Source organism: Dermacentor albipictus, chromosome 2 (assembly GCF_038994185.2).
Source record: "Dermacentor albipictus isolate Rhodes 1998 colony chromosome 2, USDA_Dalb.pri_finalv2, whole genome shotgun sequence".
Classification (NCBI taxonomy): domain Eukaryota; kingdom Metazoa; phylum Arthropoda; class Arachnida; order Ixodida; family Ixodidae; genus Dermacentor; species Dermacentor albipictus.
The window spans coordinates 105,554,912-105,577,116 of NC_091822.1; the positions used below are offsets into that span (position 1 = coordinate 105,554,912).

The window sequence follows — 22,205 nt, forward strand, 5'->3', positions numbered from 1 at the left end:
GCCAAAACCATGATTTCATTATGAGGCACGTGGGAAACTCCGGATGAATTCTGGCTACCTGGGGTTATTTAGTGCACACCCAACGCATTGTGCACGGCCGTGCTTGCATTTCGCTCCCATCAAAATGCGGCCACCTTAACCGGAATTTGACCCCGCGCCCTTGAGCTTAGCAACGCAATACCAAAGCCACTACGCCACCACAGCGGGTTTTTCTTCATAAAGGAAGTCAGAAAAAGTGCCTTTTGTTTGGCAAATATTTCAGCGTTATTTCAGCATTAATTTTAAGAATAACCTTAGCCTATATAATGAATGTGCAGTACAGTAGACTTCCATTAATTTTACTCAGGTTAACTTGATTGTTTTGTCAATATGATCCCGACCGAAGATCCCAGCTGTCACCCGTACATATCTATAGGCCCAAACTTTGGTTATTTCAATCCTAAAACTGGCTGAAGTGACTAGCGCAAGAGTGGGCACGGGACACTAAAAAGGCGACAAGGACAAGCGCGAAAGCCAGACGAACTAGAAATGAACCGAAGCAGGGTGTACCAACTAGCCTCATCTCACACCCTGCGAAAATTGCCCTTTGCCAGATAATTCCAACTTGACCATTCAGCATGCACGCACCCGACCCGATGGTGACCTCAATAGCGACCTCTTTAGTGGAAGCGTCTGTCTCAACATAGCTTGAGAAAGACGGTGAATGCACTGAACACGCATACAAAATGTTCTTCGAAAACACCTGTTATCGGCCTGCCCAGGAGGATTTCCGAGCAAAAATTGTAGCTCACAATGTTTGATCAAGACATTTACCTGACTAACGCACATCTTTTTCCCAAGAAAAGTGGGCCGAAAATTGCCTGCGCAGTGCTACCACAACAAAATAAAAACTGCCTTCAAGCCTTCTTGTAAACTTACCCGCATTGCACGCGAGTATTGCGGCGAAGCTGACTTTAATGAACCACCCGCCGCTGTATAACACATTATTCCTTACCCATTTTTATTGCCAAAAAATCGGGTGCACGTTAGACTGCTATTTTGCTTAGGAGCTTTAATGTCATTTCTATGCTACTTTTCTACTTTGGAAACACAGAAAGTGGGCGAGTGTTTTACTTGGAGGCAAGTTATAGTATCAGACAAATACTACGGACTTTATCCACGGTGTGTTTTGGTGTTATTCATGCATCTTGTTTATTTCGAGCCATGTGATAATTCAACCACTTTCGTCAGTCCTGTCAGCATCAAAGGAATGGAAGTTAACTGAACCATCTTAAAAGCACCACTAAAGGAAAATATTAAGTCAAGCTAGTTCGATAGAGTATTCATCTAGAGGTCTATCATCGTTTCCTGTGTGCCAATACATATATCCTTTTCCCACAGCTCACTCACTCGTATATCACATTCCCACAAGTCCCACTGCTGCGCCTTGGTTTGAACCGCCCGCGTCAAGACGGAGGAGTTGAAGTCATCTGCACGTGACCTCCCTCTATGCAGCTATTGTCTTTTTAAAACTCTTTATTGAGCTCTGTATACGAAACTTGCTGCTTGGCAGCTACAAGTGTTCTGCTTGCGCGAGTCGATCTGCGGTTCTGTTCGGGTTCAGGATACCAGATGTGGCCCCTTGAGCCTCTGCAGCCAGAGCAAGCGATGGAGTTTGCTGGCTCAGTGGTTGTAAGCAGAGTAAGCGATGCCCTCTCTGTGAATCAGGAGTACCGACACCACATGCAAGAGGTACCACCATAGTCTACAACAGGTGGCGTCACTGACTATTTTCATTTTTGTTATTTTCTCGCTTACAAAAGCTATATGTTCATTTCGAATGATGAATGCACTATTACAGAAGCCTAAGCTTTTAATCTAGCCTGACTTAACATCTCCCTTCAGTACCCCTTTAAGGATGAAGGAAAACAAGGAAAGAGGAGGAAAGACAGTGACAAAAACTCTTGTTTTTCATAAGTAAACATCAAACTGGACACACCTGCTGTGGTGAAGCAGTTGCGCTCTCTGTGCAGGAGGCTTCCACAGTGCTGACGACACCTTCGAGGCGTGCCACAACCGAGTGCAGACCGTTGGCATCGCTCTGCAGCTGGCTGTCCTGCCTCCGTTGGGACTCCCAGGCCACCAGGAGCCGCTGGTGCTGGGACTGAAATCAAAATGTAAGGAGTGAGGGAAGTAATACAATTTACTGGGATTTTCCTGCAGGGACCACTAAAGCAAAAATAATAATAATAATATTAATACGTTGAGCTGTACTAAGAAGCTACATTTCTCAAATAATTTTTTTTTTTTAATGAGTCCTCTATCTATAAAGCAGAGCAATCTACAAGACTGAGTACAACTATTATCCAACATCTCATCAATTGTGCAATATTCATTCGTCTGGTGACACCGCTCAGCCCTGAAAATTGTGGCAAATCGGTCTCTAGGCATGCAAAGTGAGAGTGTTCACTTCCCAACTGGCTCACGCTCTCACCCGCAGTTCGGTTGCCTCGCGGTGTAACTTGGCGTTCTCCTCGCTGAGGCGCTTGACCTCGGCCAGCGATGCGGCGCACCGAGCACAGGCGGCAGCAGTGGTGCTGGCAGCAGCCGTCTTGTCTATGGACGCAGACACCTGCCCCTTGAGGAAGGCCACCTCCTTCTCCAGAGTGTCCACTGTGGCCTGGTGTCGGGAGCAGTCATCACGGCACACTGAGAGGGCTTCTTCAGCCTGCTGCTGCTTGGACACCGCCTGCACAAATGTGGGCAACACATTTGCACTCTCGGTTGTTTTGTGGGCGCGCAGCTTGTAAGTGACATCAATAAAACCGCGGAGCCTGTGACAACGGCCACAGTGCACCTCCGCTACACCAGAGGGAGGTTCACTTCAGCAAAAGCAAGTTCCCTAAGCAAGCTATCTTTTTAGCCCATCTCAATGATCAACTGAAGATTGAATACCATACACAGGGCCATTGCTACGACTGTAGATCAAGTTTTGATTGCAATAGCAATTATATGGACACTCCAGTCACACTCACGGCATCGGTGCCATGTGACAGATGTATTTGTATATATGCTGTCCTGAATACCTGCAGCTCGCTTCGGGCAGTGAAAAACTGGCACTCTGTGCATATCACGCGTGGTTCACATGTCTGTCGAACATGACGAGCTGTGCTGGAGCACTGGATGAATGCAGGATCAAAAAAGAAAGCAAGAGCAATTTGCAGCATGTGCAACGCTTCCTAAGACGCTGGTCAAATCACATCTGATGGTATAACCATGTGTGTAGGGAAAATTAATGCATCATGGTGTCCTTCATGTCACATGGCGAAGCTGAAGACTACCCGTTCAGAGCACTCCGACATCTCCACATGTCACAGCACCCACGTGCTTCATCACTTTAACCCATATAGCAAGCCAATAAGTGCCCCAGCAGCTTATCTCAGCATATTTAGAGAGAACCTATCGCTTGACCTTCACAAAAAAAGCTCTCTGGTGGTTTCTGCTCAGATTTCCTTTTTAAGTCTGCTCAGGCCTTCCTTCACAGTTGTTGCGCAGCATCAGTGTCATTGTCATACAGCTGACCAGCCAGTGCTACAGCTTGGTACACCTTCACCCTGATTCACCCTTTCACACTGCTCCAAGCTAGTGCACAATGCCTACATTGTGGTCACCACGCATACTGCCTGCATTCAATAAACGTGAGCAGCAGAAGAGGATGAGGAAATAGCATTTATTAGCTCCAAAGGAATTACGGCCCTCGTCAAGGCCTCTTTGCCAGACTCGGAGCTCCCGTCCCAGTGCATTTTTGATGTGCTGCACTAGAGAACCAGCCACCATAATTTTTCGAATGTTCGTGGCAGCAGTTGGCAGTAGTCCATCCCTCCTGCCTGCTGAGAATCTTGTTTGTTGGCAGGGAGCAATATATTTTTGGGAGAGGGATCTTCCCGCCCGAGACGAAACAAGCAATTGACCACGTATAGTGGCACATGATGAGGACGAAGGGTACAGTTTCCTACAGCATGTAGCAGATGGAGCTGAAGTGACTTGGGTTGTGTAGCAAAGCTAGCACTCCTTGGGCACTGAACACACCACTGAATTACATCTGCTTGCAGCACAGCATACCGGAACCCCTGTGCTATCTTGGCAGGCTATCTTGCTAAGTTGCCAAGTGACTGAAGCAAGTGGTGTGTCAGGTGTGTTGCCCCGCAGAGCACACGGCATGACTTATTTGTGACATCACGTGGCCGCGGGAGAGAAAGAAGTTAACCCTTATAAAAAGATATCTTGTTCAGTGTTTAATCATAACTTTTAAAGTATTAAGCCTTTAATAGATGTTTAAATAGACGTTATAGACGTTTGCAGGCCCATGCATGTAGAGTAAACCCTCATTAACTCCAATTCTTATATCCTGAAATGTTGGTAAAGTCGAAGTTTTTTTTTCTGGCCGTGGCTTTAATCCCCATGTTCTTCACATTTTATCTTGAAAAGCTTTCGCACAGGACTTTGGATATCTCGAAATCAACTTCAAAAATACCGGGAAAACGACAATGTCGCAGCATCAGCAGCGTCGCTTGAATTCGCTTTTCGCCCACCAGCAGCTCGCTAGTCGAGCCAGATGCCGTGCATGGCTGCGCTCACCGGTTATCGTTCACCCTTCTTTCTATCTATCACCTTCTTTCTATCTATCACCGCTGGCGCACACTTGCTCGGCTGCTCGCGGCCGCATTGTTGAGGTCTCACCCGGCAGCGGTGAGCTGGGAGTCGGTCTTCTCTTTTTTCCCCTCTCCGTTTAGGCCACTGTTGGTGACGCATCAATGTGGTCAAAGCGCATTAATCGTGACCTTGGGCAAGATGATCAGCATTCTTGACCAGGCACGCTCAAGCAAAACCAGCACACAGGCCCCACAGCATTTCAGCGAGATGGCAGCTTGCTAAGAATGCTCGCTTCGTGCTCACGCGAAGCACAAATGCCGTGTCACTCGAGGGCGTCTGCTAAAGACACGACAATTGTAATCTTCCAAAGGTCGGTTTCAGTTTGCGAAGTGAATTGGTATGAAATTCATTACAGTGCAGGAAGTAGCAGCATTAGTTTTTTTGGATGTCTGGAAGCGATTATGCTCGGATGACTGGCTCACCTAGTCTATTGTATTGAATCCTAAGGAGCCACCTATTCAAGCCATCTAAAACTGTTTAGGCAATTACACAAACACGCAATAAAAGTAGTAACGTTTTCTAAGTCAACAGATCACAGTACGCCCCTCTTTAAAGGGGCACTAAAGCGGAACAATAAATCAGTTTAGACTAATAAAGCGTTGTTTGAGAACCCTGCAGGCAGTCATTTCAAAAATATAGTTTGATTATTAGATGAGAAAATGAACGTCAAAGTATCAGTATTTAAATTTCGCGCCGAAACCCCGACGCCTGTACGTCAGTGTAACGTCAGGGATTCCAAAGTAGGTTTTCGCATTTGGGCCGCGCTGGCTGAGGAGAGGTTCCTGAAACTTGCCATGTTTAATATTTGGTTCCTTTAGAATACAATGTAGTCAACCTGTACCGCTATATACTAAAGTAGGCCATGGAAGATGCCATCACAACAACCAGGCTGTGATGGCATCAACCACAGTCACAGCAACCAGGCATGGGAACTTCAAGGAGGCGTCGCCACCCATTTTTTGTTCTTGCTATTTTTCTGGCTTACCGAGCATCTTATCTTGTTACGAGTGGTGGTATTGGCATCGTAGAAAGGTAATTTACTGATGCAGAAGAAATCGTTTTTCTCTTTAATGTCCCTTTAAGTCACAAGTCACTTGGGATATTACCACTAAACAGTGCACGCATACGGAAGGTCACCCAAGTCATTGATGAAGTGTTAGCTAAAAACAAACCATTTACATTCAAGGAACACTAGAGCGCATTCGCAACTGTTTAATTACAAGTACTGCAAGGGCGGCAGTAATAGGTACTTCAATAGATTCCCCGTGCGAACTGTACAAACAATGTCTAACCGACCGCCGACATGCAGTGTAGCTTGAAGGAGGCGACATGTAGGAGTTTTCCAACCATAAAGAAAGGCCGGCTTCCAAGGAAGCCTTTCTTACAAGCGGCTCAGCACCATTGTTAGCGGCCCATCTTCCCACTCTGAGGATTTGCCCTTTGAGCCACGGTCTCTGACTAGGCATCCTTCTCTCATCTGGCGCCTCAGTCTTGGGCCGCGGTTCAGTATCAGTTCCACCTCGTTAGGAATGACTTCTCCGACGTGTGAGATAGGCAGCCGAGATCTTGAGTTGTTTGGTGTACCGCCTTGAACACGCTGCTAGTGAATTCCTGGTAAGCGCAGGAAGTTTTTATTTCTTCTCATTTTCTTTTTTTCTTTTTTCCACACTACATTTAAGTATTGTTCAAGTTCGCCGAAAATGTATCATATATCTAGCCACGTTCATGGCCGCATGCGTACGGGTGACTCCGAAACCACAATGTTGGAACCATTGAGAAATACTACGCTGTGTCGCCTGCACACGTGCGATTCTGGAACTACGAGGCCGGAACCATTTAGAAATCGTTCTATACTGAGTTACCCATCGCGATCAGGAAAACACTTCTATCACGGATAAATCAAGGACGTTTTCAGGCATGTAGGGCCCTCGAGGCTGTACTTGTCAGTGTTAAGGTAGCCTCCTCACCTGCGGGATTATTTGACTGAGCTATGGCGAATGCTCGGTTGCCAAAGTCGGAAGTTTGAATCCTGCAATAAGTGTTTATTTTTTTGTTTTCTTTTTAATGATGGCGAGCTTGAAGTTTACCTCCTCCAGTGCACAACTTCTGCAGGCTTGGAGTGACGCCTGTCACTGACAAAAGATGCCGAGAGCGAGTGGGGCTATACTAATCCAGGTGCAAGCAAATTAGGAAGGCCTATTATTCTATTTAGCAGTATTTTGGAAGGAGAGACAAAAGAAATGGGGGAAACGCAGGAAGGTTGACAAGAAGGGAATATCCGGTTTATTACCCTATGCTGGGGAGAGAGAGGAAGGAGAGGTAAGAAATAGGAGAGAGAGAGAGGGGGGGGAGCACAGACAATAAGAGCCAGTCACTATCATTGCATACTATCACTGCACAGTAGCACTTGTACCACTATAAACATCAGTTCAGGCTACAGCCACTTCTGCATGTCTGCTGACCTTGAAAACTGCAAACAGGGCCCTCGTCGCCTTTCGCTACAATGGCTTGTGAGGTTGGCATTCTACAAAGACTTCCTATGATGATGGCCTGTTAACGGTATCTTGGAAAGGCTTCATGTGGCCTATGTGCGGCCAGAGGGCTCATAATTTTGTGATTACACTTGTCTCGGAACTCCAATCAGCTCAAAACTTTTTCGAGTTTTTACAGCTTTGAGTTAGCAGGGTTTTTACTGTACATGCACGTGTCCCACCTGTGGTCGGCCATGCACCTGCTTTTTAACAAGATCCTCTGTATGCATACTGAGAGAATTGAGGACGAAGGCGGATGCGGAAAATAGCAAAAGCTAGTCCGAGCCCATAATGTGTATTCTGCTTTGCTGCGGTGTAGCATGTTATGCACTACCTTGAGAGAAGTCACACGGCGAACTGCTGCATTCAGTAACTCTCGCTAAGGCTGGAGCTTTCCCTGTTGAATTACAGTGAGAGAAAATATGACTGCTACAATAACCAATAGATGTAACAGATCGCGCCCTAAAACGGCTCCACACCTCGGCAACTTCCTTGCGGACCTCGTCGATGGAGTCCACATTGGCCTTGTGTTTCTTCTGCATCTCCTCCATGCAATGGACGCCTTCCGAGAGAGCCTACAATGAAGAAGTGAAGGCAAAAAAAATACTGAAAATAAGATGCATAGCCCTCCTAACTTGTGAGCAAGACCAACAGGTGAAAGCAAGTGACAGGAATCTTCTGTTCATAAACTACACACAAATGACTGCTGCATAAATTAGAAAAATTCTGTGCAAAAGCAGGCAAGGCAAGTGCACACAGGGACATGATGAACAAGTCTTTTAAATCCTTAGCTGAAACAATATTTTGAACAGAATGTCAGTGCAGAAAGTAGCAGTGTTCTAACAAGTTCAATGATTTCAAACAGAACCAGCTTCAAGTGGCTTGATTGGTCCTTCAGCTCTGTAGCCAAATTGGACAAGTGGGCTATTTGATATGTCATTCCCCAATGTGCTATAAAAACACATTACGCCTAAACATGACACAAAGCAGCACAAAAAAAAAATGCAAACTCCTGTGATGTCTTTTGTACCTTGTCCTCTCGCTCTGCATATTTATAACACATACTTAGTTAAGCAAATACACTCGGTGACAACGTAATGATTCGGAACAAGCTCCAACAAGAAATCCTAATCGCACCTGCACTTGTGGCTATAACACAGTTTCCAAGGGTGGCCTGATACTGAAAGTCTGCCTCCACGATGACTTCGCAGAAATGAGCGAGTGTAACTGGCAGGCCGGTCTCTACAAAGCCTCTACGACTTGGGCAGCAATTTGTAAACTTCTGCATTTTTAGAATGTCACCGATTATGATTTACAATCATAATCCCCTTGGGGCTTACAGAACAGTTCCCTCTGGCATCATCTTGCCAGACCAAGCATAGTTCCCTATCTTGAACTTCACTGACCTGACCTCCAGAAAAGGGGGAACAGTACATATGAAGGGAAAAAAAATATTCAGTCGAATTCAGGTTTTATTTAGACACGTCAATGCGCAAAAGTTCCACAAGTACAAAAAATCTGACAGAGCCCATCTCACGATTAATGTCAAGAATAATGCGATTAGCGTTAAAGAAATGTAGCACTACCGTACCGCCACCACAGACACATGAAGTGGCAAGCTCGCTGCTAATCAAAAGACCAAATTATACCACGACACAATATACAGTTGACTTCCATTAATTAGATCGTGACAGGATGGATGAAATTGGCCGAATTAAAGAATGGCAGAAAAAGGTTGTTGGCTCTCCCATGATTGAGAGTAGGTGTAAGCATGAAATGGCAACTGGCAAAGCAAATTGGTTGGAGACGATACTAGCCACAATCTCAAAATGGGTGTAGTGCATGTTCGCAACGGCACACCCTATCAAACCACATTAAATCACGCTAACCCCAGCTGGCCGCACAGTCCTACGGAAGCTCAGTCTCGAGGCCATCCTTGAGGTTACAGAGTACATGACAATTCCGCGAAAGGTCAGGGGGCATATTTATGCCCCGCCTCTACCCTGCAACGTGGACCCCAAGTTGCATCAGGGCCGTCGTCAGGCCGCAAGATGGAGTGATCTACACAGACACAGCGAGACACCCTCGCGGCGACCTCATGACCGCGGTGGTAACGAATCACAACGGAGGGTTGATAGAACACACAACAGTCATGGCTGGCCGAGTGGTGGAAGTGGAGTAAACTGCGATTGCCATGGCCATGCATGCAGAAGCGAATTCCGTCATCAGCAATAGCAAGCAGGCCATCGGCAATGTCATCCATGGTAGAATTTCCTAACAGGCGTACCATGTCCTCACGCAGCGCCCCCTAAGTGGCTTGAAAACCCTCGTGTGGACCCCCGCTCTCACGGCTGTGCCCAGCAACGCGACGGCTCACAGTTTGGCTCGACATCTCGCGCACCGAGCATCGTCCGCGGATGCAGAAGACGTGAATGAGGAGGAGAGACACGAGGAACCCTGCGAGACTTATCATGAAATAGCCCATAGGTATCGCTTGAGGCATCGCGCGCTCCCACCACCAGCCAAGCAGCTCGATAAAACGCAAGCGGTCGCGTTTAGGCGACTCCTGACACACACGTACCCACACCCAAAGTACATTAACAAAATCACAGGGGGCAAGGAAAGTGACCAATGTAGGCTCTGTTCACAAACAAGAACACTCACACATAATGTGAGAATGCACCTCGCTCCCTTTTTCTCATCCCCCCGTCAGCAGCGAGAGTGACTGGACAGCCTGGCTCAGTTCCAGGGATGTAGACCGACATCTTGAACTGGTGGACTGGGCGGAGAAGGCCAAGCAGGCCCAGGGCCTTACTTGAGCCCGATCACTCAGCCACGTCCCCCTTTACCCTTCCCCCTTTCAATAAAGTTACCCACCACCACCACTGCACCATGCCATACTGTGCACTGGTCCACATAAGTGCTGCCCAGCTAGAAGAAGAAAACTGGCTGAAGGAGGCACCACACAGTATAGCGCCATCTCTCAAAGCGACGCAAAACCCACACGGAACTCACGGACCACTGGCGTTTAAATGAGCACAGGCAACCCTGTGTCAGAGCCAAAAGATGACAATGAAGTGTATGGTGCCCTGTATGTGTGTCTTGAACGTCAGTCACTATTAGTAATGATAAATAAAACTTCAGCATACTAGAAGTTGCAGCTTGAGTGATATTGCGAACAAACATTAGGAGGAACTCGGAAGCAATATGTTTTGTGACTTGTTTGAGCAAGTAAATAGCGTAAGTAATGCGGTCCTGTACAAAGGGTTGAGGGCCAGAGACCGCATTTTCTTAAGTTTTGACTGGTCCTGCAAATGATCTCATTTTGTTCTCGCAAGTTGCTCGAATGTTCTCATTTGAGTACCCGAATAACGGCTCCGACTTTTGTCTCAAGGTCACTTGAAGGTCGCTGACAACCGGATTCACTGCTGATTGACAACACTGCTGATTCACTTGGCAGTATTTGCCTTTAATGCTGACCCACCGTGGTTGCTTAGTGGCTATGGTGTTGGGCTGCTAAGCATTTTGATGGGAGCGAAATGCAAAAACACCCGTGTACTTAGATATAGATGCACGTTAAAGAAACCCAGATGGTCCAAATTTCCGCAGTCCCCCACTACGGCTTGCCTCATAATCAGATCGTGGTTTTGGCATGTAAGACCCTATGATGTAACACCGTTAATGTTAACTTCGCTGCAATTTCGCAACTGTTATGCGGTGAAGCATATCAAGCAGTGCAAGGTGCCACTGTTACGCGACGGAGAACGTGTTCCTTAATTTACGCATGCACATGTGCCATCTCTGGTCACAGTACAAGCACTGAGGCAACTACAAATTCTGGCAAAGACAGTTAAGACTGCTTACGTGTGGGAGTGTGAAAGCATTGTAGTCACTTTGGTGAAATGTTTTTGCTTAGGTCTTCATCCGCATGTCGTCATGCACATTGTAAACTTCTACGTCCTTCCTTTTGAGACATGATGGCGGTGGTACACTTACTTTATACACTGACAATTTGGTGTTGTTGTTGTTGTAGTATTGTTGTTGTTGTTGTTGTTGTTGTTGTTGTTGTTGTTGTTTCCTGCAGCGTATCTGGCTCCACTATGGGAGATTGGCCAAAAGATGGGTATGAGAGCACAGCAGTGCCCTTTGCACAGCAGTGCCCACAGACAGGCATGGCAGGCAAAACAAGAGCTCAAAATGCCAGAGCAACCTCAGAAACAGCTCTGAATGTTGAAGTTTATAGCGCACAAAAATACGAGAGCACAGAAAGATGTGATACGCACAGGCCCTGGTATAAAAAGAGGAGGACACAGAAAGACGTGGTTTACATGCGCTATAAATTTTACCATGTCATGGCAACATGCCCAAAACTCTACGTTGCTGAAGCTCTGAATGGCAACCACTGCACTTATTGAGCGTCTAGGTGCTCGTACTGTGACCAGAGACGGTGTGTGTCCGCCTGTATAATTACAAGAAATGTGTACTATGTCCCGCGACAGTGGCCCCTTTTCAGTTTCTATAAGCTTCACCGCATAACACAGCTGTATTGCGGCGAACTAAATATTTAAGTTCGAATCATTCGGCGAAGGCCAATTTCAAGATCGAAATAACAGAAGTTTGGGCCCATGGAAGTGTATGAGCACCAGCCAGCACCTTCAGTTAGAATTGATTTAACCGGAGTCGAATTAACGTAAATCTACAGTATTTCGTTCTCATCAGTGCACCCCAGTTGGAACTACGCAATATCCATGGTATACAGGCTGTGATTTCGTGGCAATAGCTCCCCATGAAGCAGCTATGCATGACACGGAGGTGTTTATTGTGGATGAGGTTTTACCGCTTTTCATATATTTAAGCCTACATACCCCTTGTGCCACCCTGGCACATCCATTTTGGAGGATTGGCAAAGAATGGGCAGATCCCAATACAGTCGAGCCCACTTATAACGGCCCCGCTTAAGACGAACGCTCGCTTATCAAGAACAAGTCCAGCCTGACCGTCTAAACATTAGGGCTGTGGCGCTCGGTCTCAGCTACAACAAACGCCCGTGAGCCTAGCCGATCGGCTACAGCGAACGCCTAGGTGTCGCGGACCACTTTCCACGTGGTGAGAGCCGCCGACCTTGTGCTGTGCATGCTCCGAGAATCGGCTTTCCTGCGGCATCTCGCCAGAGGAACGGAGGAGTGGCATTGCGGCGAAAATGAAAAAAATTTTTGAAAATGCTGGCCCAGCACGCATGAGCCAGGTGAACACGCAAGTCGAAGGGAAGCCCGAAAGTGACAGCTCATTCGCCACGGGACCCCACTCGCCATCGTCGACGTCAGGGCAGCGGTGAAGTTTTCCACCAATTGACAACGTAGCACGCGATCACGTGCTTTTGTACCCCATCTTCTGTTCCCCCGCCCCCCTCACATGACTGCACGACTGTCTTTTTCTTGCTTGTGATTGTGCTGGTTGTGCAAGCATTGTTGACGTTGTTTCCTACTGGCGTGCTCCCGTGCCTATCCAAGATGGCAGATTCGCCAGCGTCTACTCCGACAGTGAAGCGAAAAGGTTTGGACTTTGCAAAGAAACTTGATATTGAAAGACTTTTCCCAAGGCACGAAAAACCACAAACTGGTGAAAAAGTATGGTTTGTTGAAATCGACAATATCCGCAATACTGAAAGAGAAGGACAAAATCTACAAGAGTGCCGCCATGGACTCCACGACAAGTTAGTGCCTACGGAAAGCCACATATGCAGACGTTGAAGACTCGCTTCTAAAGTGGTTCCTTGATGCTCGAGCATGCAATGTTCCCATCAGCGGGCCACTGATGTTGCCCAAAGCAAGATTTTGTTGATGTAGACGACGCTGCTGAAGTTGTGGAGTCATTTTGCGACGAGACCGCCATCCGGGAAGTGTGGGCATCAAGCGACGCCGAAGCATCGGACGACGACAGCGATCCATTGAAGCCAGCACCCATAAACGCGGCCACAGCAGTCAGCCATATTGAGGCACATAGAAATCTTATGTATTTTAAGGCCTTGGGTGACGAACACATCACAGCTTTGGACAAGCTTGAAACCGCCGTCAGTGGATGTGCTCTGAAGAGGCAGACAACGATCACCGATTTTTTTTCTCAATAAATTTTTGCTTTGATTGACGTCAATTTTTGTGTGTGGCCCACACATCACAAACTTCTGGATACAACGAACGAATTCCACGTGACGCTCAGGTTCGTTATAAGCGGGCTCAACTGTATTAGATACAAAGCGTCTCCCTCTCTGTCTGAGCACACACCCAGTGACCCAAGTAGTCAGACAGCAGCTAGCAGCCAGCAGCAAATCGTCTATTTGGCCACACACAGATAGGCCCACGTGGTCTGCTCGGCAACAAAGCAACCAGCACATGCCTAGTGGACCAAGCTAGCATACAATTTGTGTCACTGGGTGAATAAGGTTACATGCATACCACAAAGTGAGTAATGTTTGCAAGGAATGCTAATCACATTAACACAATAAAATATGCCTGACGGGGTCCTGAGCGTTTGTGACAAACTGAGCAATGTGCAACACAAAGGAGAACAGATTACACCATTTACAGACAGGACAATTATTTACTTAATAACAATAAAATCATCATAGCGAACACCCTCGAAACAATGCTCAACAAGATAAGTTCACGTGAAATAAAAAACGCAATAAACAAAGGCCTCTAACCGAGTTGAGCTGCATCTTGTACTGCGCACACAGGGCTCGCTCCTTGGCCAGCTCCTGCTCCAAGTGGCGCTTCTCGCGATGCGCCAGCTGCAGTTCACTCTGCACCGATGCCTCATCTCCTTCCTCCTCTTCCTCCGCCTTCCCTCCATCACCGTTGGCCTCATCCACCACGAAGGTTCTCGGGGTGGGTCTTCGCACTGGGCTGGCCACACTGTGCACACATCCACACGCACCACTCACACAACTTGCACAGCAATGCAATGACTCGGCAAATACTGGGCTGTTCTACATGCTGTACACCACCTGCTCATGGATTTGTCATAGCTGCCAAGGTCTACGTGGAGTCAAACATGCCAAAGAAAAGAAAAAGACAGTCTTCCTGATAAAGCCAGAAGAATGCCAAGGTGGCACTGCTGACTACACTTCAGTAGTGCTGGGCCCACACATTTTGTGCACTGAGATGCACAGTGTATGTGCTAATCATGTGAAGCTCTGCACTTCCCAGAATTTTATTATCAACAACCCTCACCTAGGGACTGCCTGGCTTTTCTAGCCCTTTGCGCCATTGTTCTTTATGTTATTTTATTTATCTACATACTTGCGAATGAGGCATTAGCCCTTCAGAGTGGCAGCAGTGACAGACACTATCACTATATGCCTTTTGTCACGTAACAATAACTCCATAAACTAGAGGCAATACTGAAACTTTCATTCCTGACAGACACGAGAGAGATGAACAAAAAAAGCAGGTGACTCCATCTTTCAGAACCTCCCATGCACGAAGGAGATGAGTGGCTCTCCTTCCGATGGCTGCTATCTGTGCAAAAATATAGAATAAGCTTTGTTCTTGCCTTTTGTTCCCCTGCTTTCTGTTAGAAAGAGCTTTAAAATACGACACATCTTCTCCTTAGTGCACTAGGCTGAGCCACCAGAGCTATGAAGTGCACCACTTCCGCATGTCATGTACGCAGTGCAGAGTCAGTGCTTGCCAGTAAGCCAAAGCATGAAGCAGTAGCGTCACTGCGACCAGAGGAAAAGCTCCCAAAATAGAATGGCATAAGCAAATAGCTCTGAGGATACCACAGTCATGACAACGTCTATTAAGGGGGACTGCAATGGCATTCAGTAAGGTAGGCCGGAGCACGGACTCAACAGTCACTATTTGTGCAGTGAAAATGCCACGGCCATTCGGTTCACCGCTTGCTCGCCTAGTCATCTTATTCCACTTGCACCTTCACATGTTTGTGCACCCCACCTCACTCTACTAACTTTCCTCCACGTGATCCACCACATACCAAGTTATGCACCAAGATACCCACAGAAGTGCACACATGCGTGAAAAATCCACAGGGCTGTGCTTATCCCAACATATCGTCTGTTGCACCTAACACGGAAGAAGCCTGCAGGAGCAGCCAATAAGGAAAACAAAAGAACTTTTTTTCGTTAGTTACAACCACATGAAGCCAATAGACAATGAAACCAGGGAAAACACGGGGGTGGGAGTGGAGGGAATAATATGCTTTTTTTTTATTATTGAAATGTAGAAATAGTAAGTAAAAGGGAAATGAAAGTGGACAACAAGGCAACTTGCATTCCACGTGTTATGCTCTACCATAGGGCTGCCGTGGTGGTCGTCTTTCTACATTACAAACTACAGTCGCCGACTGATTTTTCGAACTCCGAAAATTCGGATATGCTCAGTTATTCGGTCTGCTTCGTGGCACCGCCATTCTCCCCCTACATGTATAACAACTGCCAAACATTCGGACACCTTGCAACCTATCGTCTGATTTTTCGGACACTCCTTGAGCCAACTCGATCGAGAGAACCATGCACCGACTCTGACCAGTGCATGGTTCGACTTGCTGAACGCTATTTTAGTTTTGAACAGAGCCTTCTTGCTGCCCCACGAAGTGACGCTACTGGAAGTCCCCGCTCATCACCATCGTTTCTGCCTGGTTTGATAGAGTTGCTACAGCATTCAACAGGTGAAGCGCCAATAGTGACGGCACACAAGGAATACAGACAGGACAAGGTGCGAGACAGAAAAACAGTTCTTGCGCCTTGTCCTGTCTGTATTCCTTCTTGTGTACCGTCACTATTGGCGCTTCACCTATTGAAAACTATGCACCAACTAGCCCCACAACGTGTTTTATTGCTACAGCAGTTCGGGTCTCAGCTTAGTAAGCCATTTCAAGACAATCCAGCAGCTGATGTTCGTTTCTTTGTGCACGATGCTGGGAGTAGGCCACATTTTTCGTTTGTGTGACTAGTGTCGGCGTGACGCCATGGTGGTATTTGCTTTGTGTGCTGTGTCAAAGTTGCTGTGACCCAACGCGGCTTACAGAAACATCGCGTCAAGTGTCTAATGGCGCCGACAGTGCCTGCGCAGACTGCACTGGGGCATGCCGGCAAGAGAGTGCCGGGAGGCCTAGGATTTGTCACCTTCCGATGAGCTCCCTACTGACGCTGAAAACGTTCTGTGGGGACCTGCGGAGTGGTTGCATTGCGATTCCGGACACAGTCTCATTTGACAGCTTCACAGGTGCTGACACTGCTGTACTGACATGCGCAGAACTCGACCACGGCGAGATCATTCGTCAGGTTTCTGCTGCGCTGCCGGACAATGATTCCGAGTCGGAAGATGACGCACCATGTACTACACTGCTGTCGCATGCGGAGCATGTACAAGCAGTGACTGTGCTTTCAGCCGCCTATAGTGAACTTACGACCCTCTCCGAAATTCAGGCTTACCTGATTGCGTGTAAACAGAACAGCGTGCAACGGCGCATTCACAAATTCTTCAAGCCTACTGCCGAGCCCGAATAAGTGTGTGGATTTAAAGGATTTCTTTCTTTTTTTTTTGCTTAATCTGCTTTTTCGTACACCTGTTTATTCGGACTTTTCCGCAGTCCCTGTGAGGTCCGAATAAACGGTCGGCGACTGTATAGAAAGCCAGTTGGTTAGTCCTGAAAGCTCGACTAACAAGCGTCATCATACATAATAGTGTGCAGAAGACCACCACAGGAAGCTTCCCTCTAATATAAACGAGTGGCTACAAGCACAGCCCTCGGGATCTCCACCGAAAGCGCCACAGAAAGCAGGCAAGCATGCAGCATGCAAGTGTGTGGGCGCTCAGGGTGGTTAGTGCCTCGACTCACAAGTAGCCACTCCGCAGAAGTTCGTCTTGCCTGCGGTACTTGCGCTTCATGGCATTGAGCAGCTGCACCGCCTTCTCCTCCGATATCAGGCGGTTCTTGCGCTCCAGCTCCACCAGCATGTTCAGGTTCTAAGGAGAGAATCGAGAAACAGCAAAGTGCATAACCAAGACTGGGGAAAAAGGAGAGAAGCGATCAAAGAAAGATGAGATTTTGCAAATACAGCCATTTACCATATAGACATGGGTAAGAGCCCATGTCTATATGGGTTAAGGGCCATGTCTAAGAGCCTTGTCTAAGACATGGGTAAGACATGGGTAGCTTGTCTAAGGGCCACACCTCCAACTTGGGTGCCCAAAATTTGGAAAAATAATCTCCAATGGAGACGCAATCATGTTCGGTGTCCCGACGACATGGGCACGCATTCGCATACTTCCCTGTGCCACTATTAGATGGTGAGAACTGCGCGCCGACCTCAGATGCAATAGTGCATTCAGGGATCCTGGGTATGCCAAGTCATTGGCTGAGCCGGCACCATTTTGATGAAAAGGTTCGGTCCTGTATAAAGGCCACACCTCGTCAAAATTGTGAAAAAAAGTGCAGCCCTCACACGAGTCTGTATGGTAAGTAACTATGATGACATTTGTGTCAGGGCAAAGAAATAAATTATGGCCAACAAACAAATGCAGGGTGGCTATCAAGTTGACATATCCAAATTCCCCGAGTTTTCCAGGTTTTCCCTGAGTGCCTTTGCAATATTCCCTGAATGACACAGAACTTTGTTTTCTATAAAGACAGGCTACATCATATCGTCCAATGGTGTCACTCTCTAGTAAGCATGCTAAAAAATAAAAAAACTTAATGCAGTTTGAATAGTAAGGGATAGTGCTTATCTTATTAAAAAAAAAATGCACAGCGAATAAGATATCTTCGAAAGAAATAGTAAAACCAATTTCAAATTGAGTCAGACATTCTCAAATATGAATAAAGAAAGAGATGCATACAGAATATTTTCGAATATGAGCTATTTCTATCAACTGATAGCAAGCTAATTGGTATGAGGCCCGAATTTTATCACAAGTATGATCCTCTCGCAACAGCTGGTATGTCAACCTCAAATGTCCTAAAATACTCGCAGCCCGCGCACGACACCTCAGTGTTACGTTTCAGTGTTTTAAAGAGTTTTTTTGCTTGGATGAGGGACACCTGCATCTCGGTGTCAGCCAACACTGCGCTTTTAGAGTGCAAGCTCCTTCAGAAAAGCAGTGGCATGCTTCCTTTCCCGTTCATTTCTCAATACGTAGGTCCTTTGTCTTCTTGTTCTCCGTTGGCTCCGTGTTTGCCACACAGACTATTTGAAGCATCGTCTGTACAGTCATCGTTCGATTTTTCGGACTCCCTAGGGGCCGCAAAAACGTCCAAAAAAATGAATGCGTGTCTTTTACAGCCCTTAACGGCTCAAATCGCCACAGGCACACCCGTAAAAGCTCTGAAGGCCTGCCAGTACACTTATTAGGCATATCGGTGCTCGTACTGTGACAGAAGATGGCGGGTGCACACGTGTATAATTAAGGAATGCATACTGTGTCCCGTGACAGTTGCCCCTTCCCACACTTGTTATGCTTCACAGCTTAACATTGCTGTAATAAAACGAAGCTGACGTTCGGGAACCGTCATTATGCAACGCGCCGTGCTTTCCGAACTTCCAAGCCGATCGTGATGACTACAAAGGCGGTGTCGGTGCCATTGCTGACAGCGGCGAATTCTTTCAATGAAAAAACACGACACAGAATGGCAAGAAGCTTAATATCAAACCTTGAAGCAGCTAGGCCTAGCATTGCCGCAGTGGTGGCTATGGCTGCCAGCGGATCTGCGTGCGAGTGTGGCGGTTCGAGGCGGCGAGGTTATCAAAATGGTGACAGCTGTGGCTTTTATTATTGCCGTTTCGGACCTGCAATCACGGCAAAAAGTCCAGAAAATCGGACGGCAAAGGGTTCTTGCTTCCGAAATTTCAGACGTTCTCATACATTGACCCTATGGGGTACGTAGAGGTGCCGCGAAGCCATCCGAATTATCTGGCATCCGGAAAGTCGCTTGTTGACTGTACTCGGGCAACTCTTCCAGCCAACGACGTGACATCACTAACCATTCGTTACGATTCCTCTCTGTTACTTGAGTCAGCATTACCGTGACTTTCGTTCCCTTTCAATAAAATTACAGCTAATTTTCCCTGATAGCACAAATTCCCTGAGTTTTCCCTGAGTTTTTCCAGACTACTCAAGATCCCTGAGAATTCCCGGTTTTCCCAGTTGGTAGATACCCTGCAAGTGGCCCTCTCAAAAACAAGCCCAAATCAGAAGTACAGTAAAACCTCGTTAAACCGCACCCGCTTAAATAGTAGTTTCCTTTTCAAAGTATTAAAGGGACACTAAAGTGAAAAACGATTTCTTCTGCATCAGTAAATTACCGTTCTACAACACCAAAAACACCACTCGTACAACGATAAGACGTTTGATAAGCTAGAAAAAGCGCAACAAGGAAATACGGGTGGCGACGCCTACTTAAGTTTCCGCACCTGGGGGCTGTGACGTCATGGGTTTTGATAGCATCTTCTAGGGCCTACTAAATATATATATAGCGGTACAGATTGACTACATTGTGTTCTAAAGGAACCAAATATTAAACACAGCAAGTTTTGGGAACCTTTATTCAGCCAACGTGGCCCAAATGCAATAACATACTTTGGAATCCCTGACGTCCCACTGGCGTTCCGGCGCTGGGGTTTCGGCGCGAAATTCAAATACTGATACTTGGGCCTTCATTTTTTCATCTAATAATCAAACTATTTTCTTTAAATGACCGCCTGCAGGGTTCTCAAACAATGCTTCATTAGTCTAAACCGATTTATTGTTTCACTTTAGTGTCCCTTTAAAGACATATCCGCGACTCAGAGGCCACTGAACATAATGTGTTTTGTATCTGCATAAACCGTACTAGCTTATTGCGTACGCATCAGTTAAAACGCAGTGTTTCCACTTTTTGTAGCACAAACACGGTGGTGCGTCATCTCCATCGGGCGGCCCGCCAGAACAACAAGCCTCAGAGATTGGAACAACGGCCTCTAAGCGCCCTGCACGTTTGCATGTGAAGTCACATCAACATCAACATCATTTCGGCGCTGTGCCAGAGAGCGTTGTGGCGACATGCAAGCGAGGTCTCATGTCATGCCGAAGCTCGGATAAAAAAAACGCCGGGTGTTCAGCATAGAAGAAAAATTAGACATCGTCCGTGCTATCGAACATGACACGAAGTCGGCGCTGGCACACAACAGGGATCTGCTGTTGACTATGGTGTGTGGCATTTGGAATGCAAAGAAGTTACTTGGCAGCACTGCTGCGACTGTGAAGAGATGTCGGCTACGAGGTTCGACTTTTCACTATCGTTGCCTCTGTTGTTGCCAAAGTGTCGACTAGCGACAGTGGTGAGGATGACAAGGAAAACGACAGCACGGGCAATTCAGGCCCGACAGTGGCAGAAGCTGCGCATTACGTCAGCCTCATAAATGCAATCGTCACGACGAGAACAGCACCCCGCAATGAAAAAGGTGCCCCGCAACTTCTTCAGCGCTACCGCGCATGTGCATGGAGAATACGTAACGCCAAGGAATCTGGCATGCGAGTGTTTTGCCGAGAAGAAGGGGACCGGCTGAAAAGCTGGCACGCAGCTTCGATAAGTTTGAGGCCACTGTCATCATGCTAGGCCGCCGCGGTATCAAACGAAAATAACGCTTTTGTCATGCGAAGTGAATAAATACTGCATGTTTTTTTCCCCTTTCATCGCGCTCTCTCTCTCAGTTCCGTGTTCCGTTTTCGACAGTTAAGTGGGCGATCTCATGCTATTTCGGTTAAACAGTACTACCGCTTAGCACATACTTTTTCCGAGCTCCGGCCAACTACGGTTTAACTAGGTTTCACTGTACAGAATGTAAAAAAGTAGCCCAAAAAAGGTGCAATGTTCCATGCAAAGAATCTCTTTGCCATATCACTAATTTTAATTGAAAAGGTACTTTTTACATTCTGCTTTCACTTGTTTAATGGCTGATACTGAAGCTTGAACTAATTCTGAAGAGACAGCAGGCTATTTTTTTGTGGCAGAACTTCTTGTGCGCAGTGTATTAGAATATTTGCTACTGCCCTTCATTTCTGTCTTAGTGGTGGTCTCAGTGTTGCTATGCAGAAAGAGCCTTGATGGTAGGAGAGACTGTGCGCTGTTAGGCTTTGCTACAGTCCACATCCGATATTTCTGACTGCCTAGAGGTTACAAACATCTGAAAAAATGAATGCATGCCTTTTACGGCCCTCAAGGGTTCAAATCGCCCCATTGTGTACGATAGACAGTGCACAAGGGAACCAAGGCACTTGTCCCGTTGTTTCTGTGATGTGCTGCTTTCACAATGCAAATTTGCCGACTAGCCCAATAGACCATTTTGTTGCAATTAAGCAATACATAGTGCGCCCAGCGACAGTGGCCGCTTTCCACTTCTGGGGTGCTTCACCGCAATACCTTGCACATGTTTAATTGTGTAACACTACTGTATTGCAGTGAATCCAACTTTTGGGAACCAACATTATGCAACCCTCTGTGCTTTCGGCGCTTCGAAGCCATCGGTGAGGATTACAAAGGCGGAGTCGGCGCCATTTCCTACAGTGGCGAATTGTTTCAATGAAAAACACGGCACCAAAATGCAGGAAGTTCGGCAGCGAACATCAAAGCAGCTAGGCCTAGCGTTGTCGCGGTGGCTATGGCTGCCAGAGTATCGGCATGCCGGAGCACTGGTTCTATGCTGCAAGATAATCAAAATGGCGGTAGCAGCGGATTAATTCTGACCACCCGAGTTCCTTTTATTGTACACTCAAAGCATGGTACACTAGCATTGTTGCATTCCAGTTCATCGAAATGCAGTTTCCACAGCTGGAAACCAAACCAGCATCCTCGTGATCAGCCACAGAATGCCACAGTAACTGAGCCACTGTCGTGGGTATCCACCAACTATTGGCTGCACTGTGTAATCTTCATGCCGGGAAGGTGAAAAAGTGGCAAGACTACCATTTCCCACAGCCCACT

At 46.9% G+C, this 22,205-nt stretch overlaps 1 protein-coding gene across 6 annotated transcripts in view; it reads right to left on the reverse strand.

The window, feature by feature from the left end:
- Nucleotides 1-22,205, reverse strand: part of LOC135919512 (citron Rho-interacting kinase-like) — a 134,292-nt gene that overhangs the window by 77,726 nt on the left and 34,361 nt on the right. For 5 of the 6 annotated variants that reach the window (XM_065453390.1, XM_065453388.1, XM_065453389.1 and 2 more), the window contains exons 10-14: nt 17,085-17,212; nt 13,924-14,134; nt 7,703-7,798; nt 2,474-2,728; nt 1,979-2,143 (exon numbers count right to left, since the gene is read on the reverse strand). In XM_065453390.1, the coding sequence (XP_065309462.1) occupies nt 1,979-2,143; nt 2,474-2,728; nt 7,703-7,798; nt 13,924-14,134; nt 17,085-17,212 (855 nt within the window). The remainder of the gene's footprint in view (nt 1-1,978; nt 2,144-2,473; nt 2,729-7,702; nt 7,799-13,923; nt 14,135-17,084; nt 17,213-22,205) is intronic. The other variant, XM_065453387.1, reaches the window with a different exon arrangement.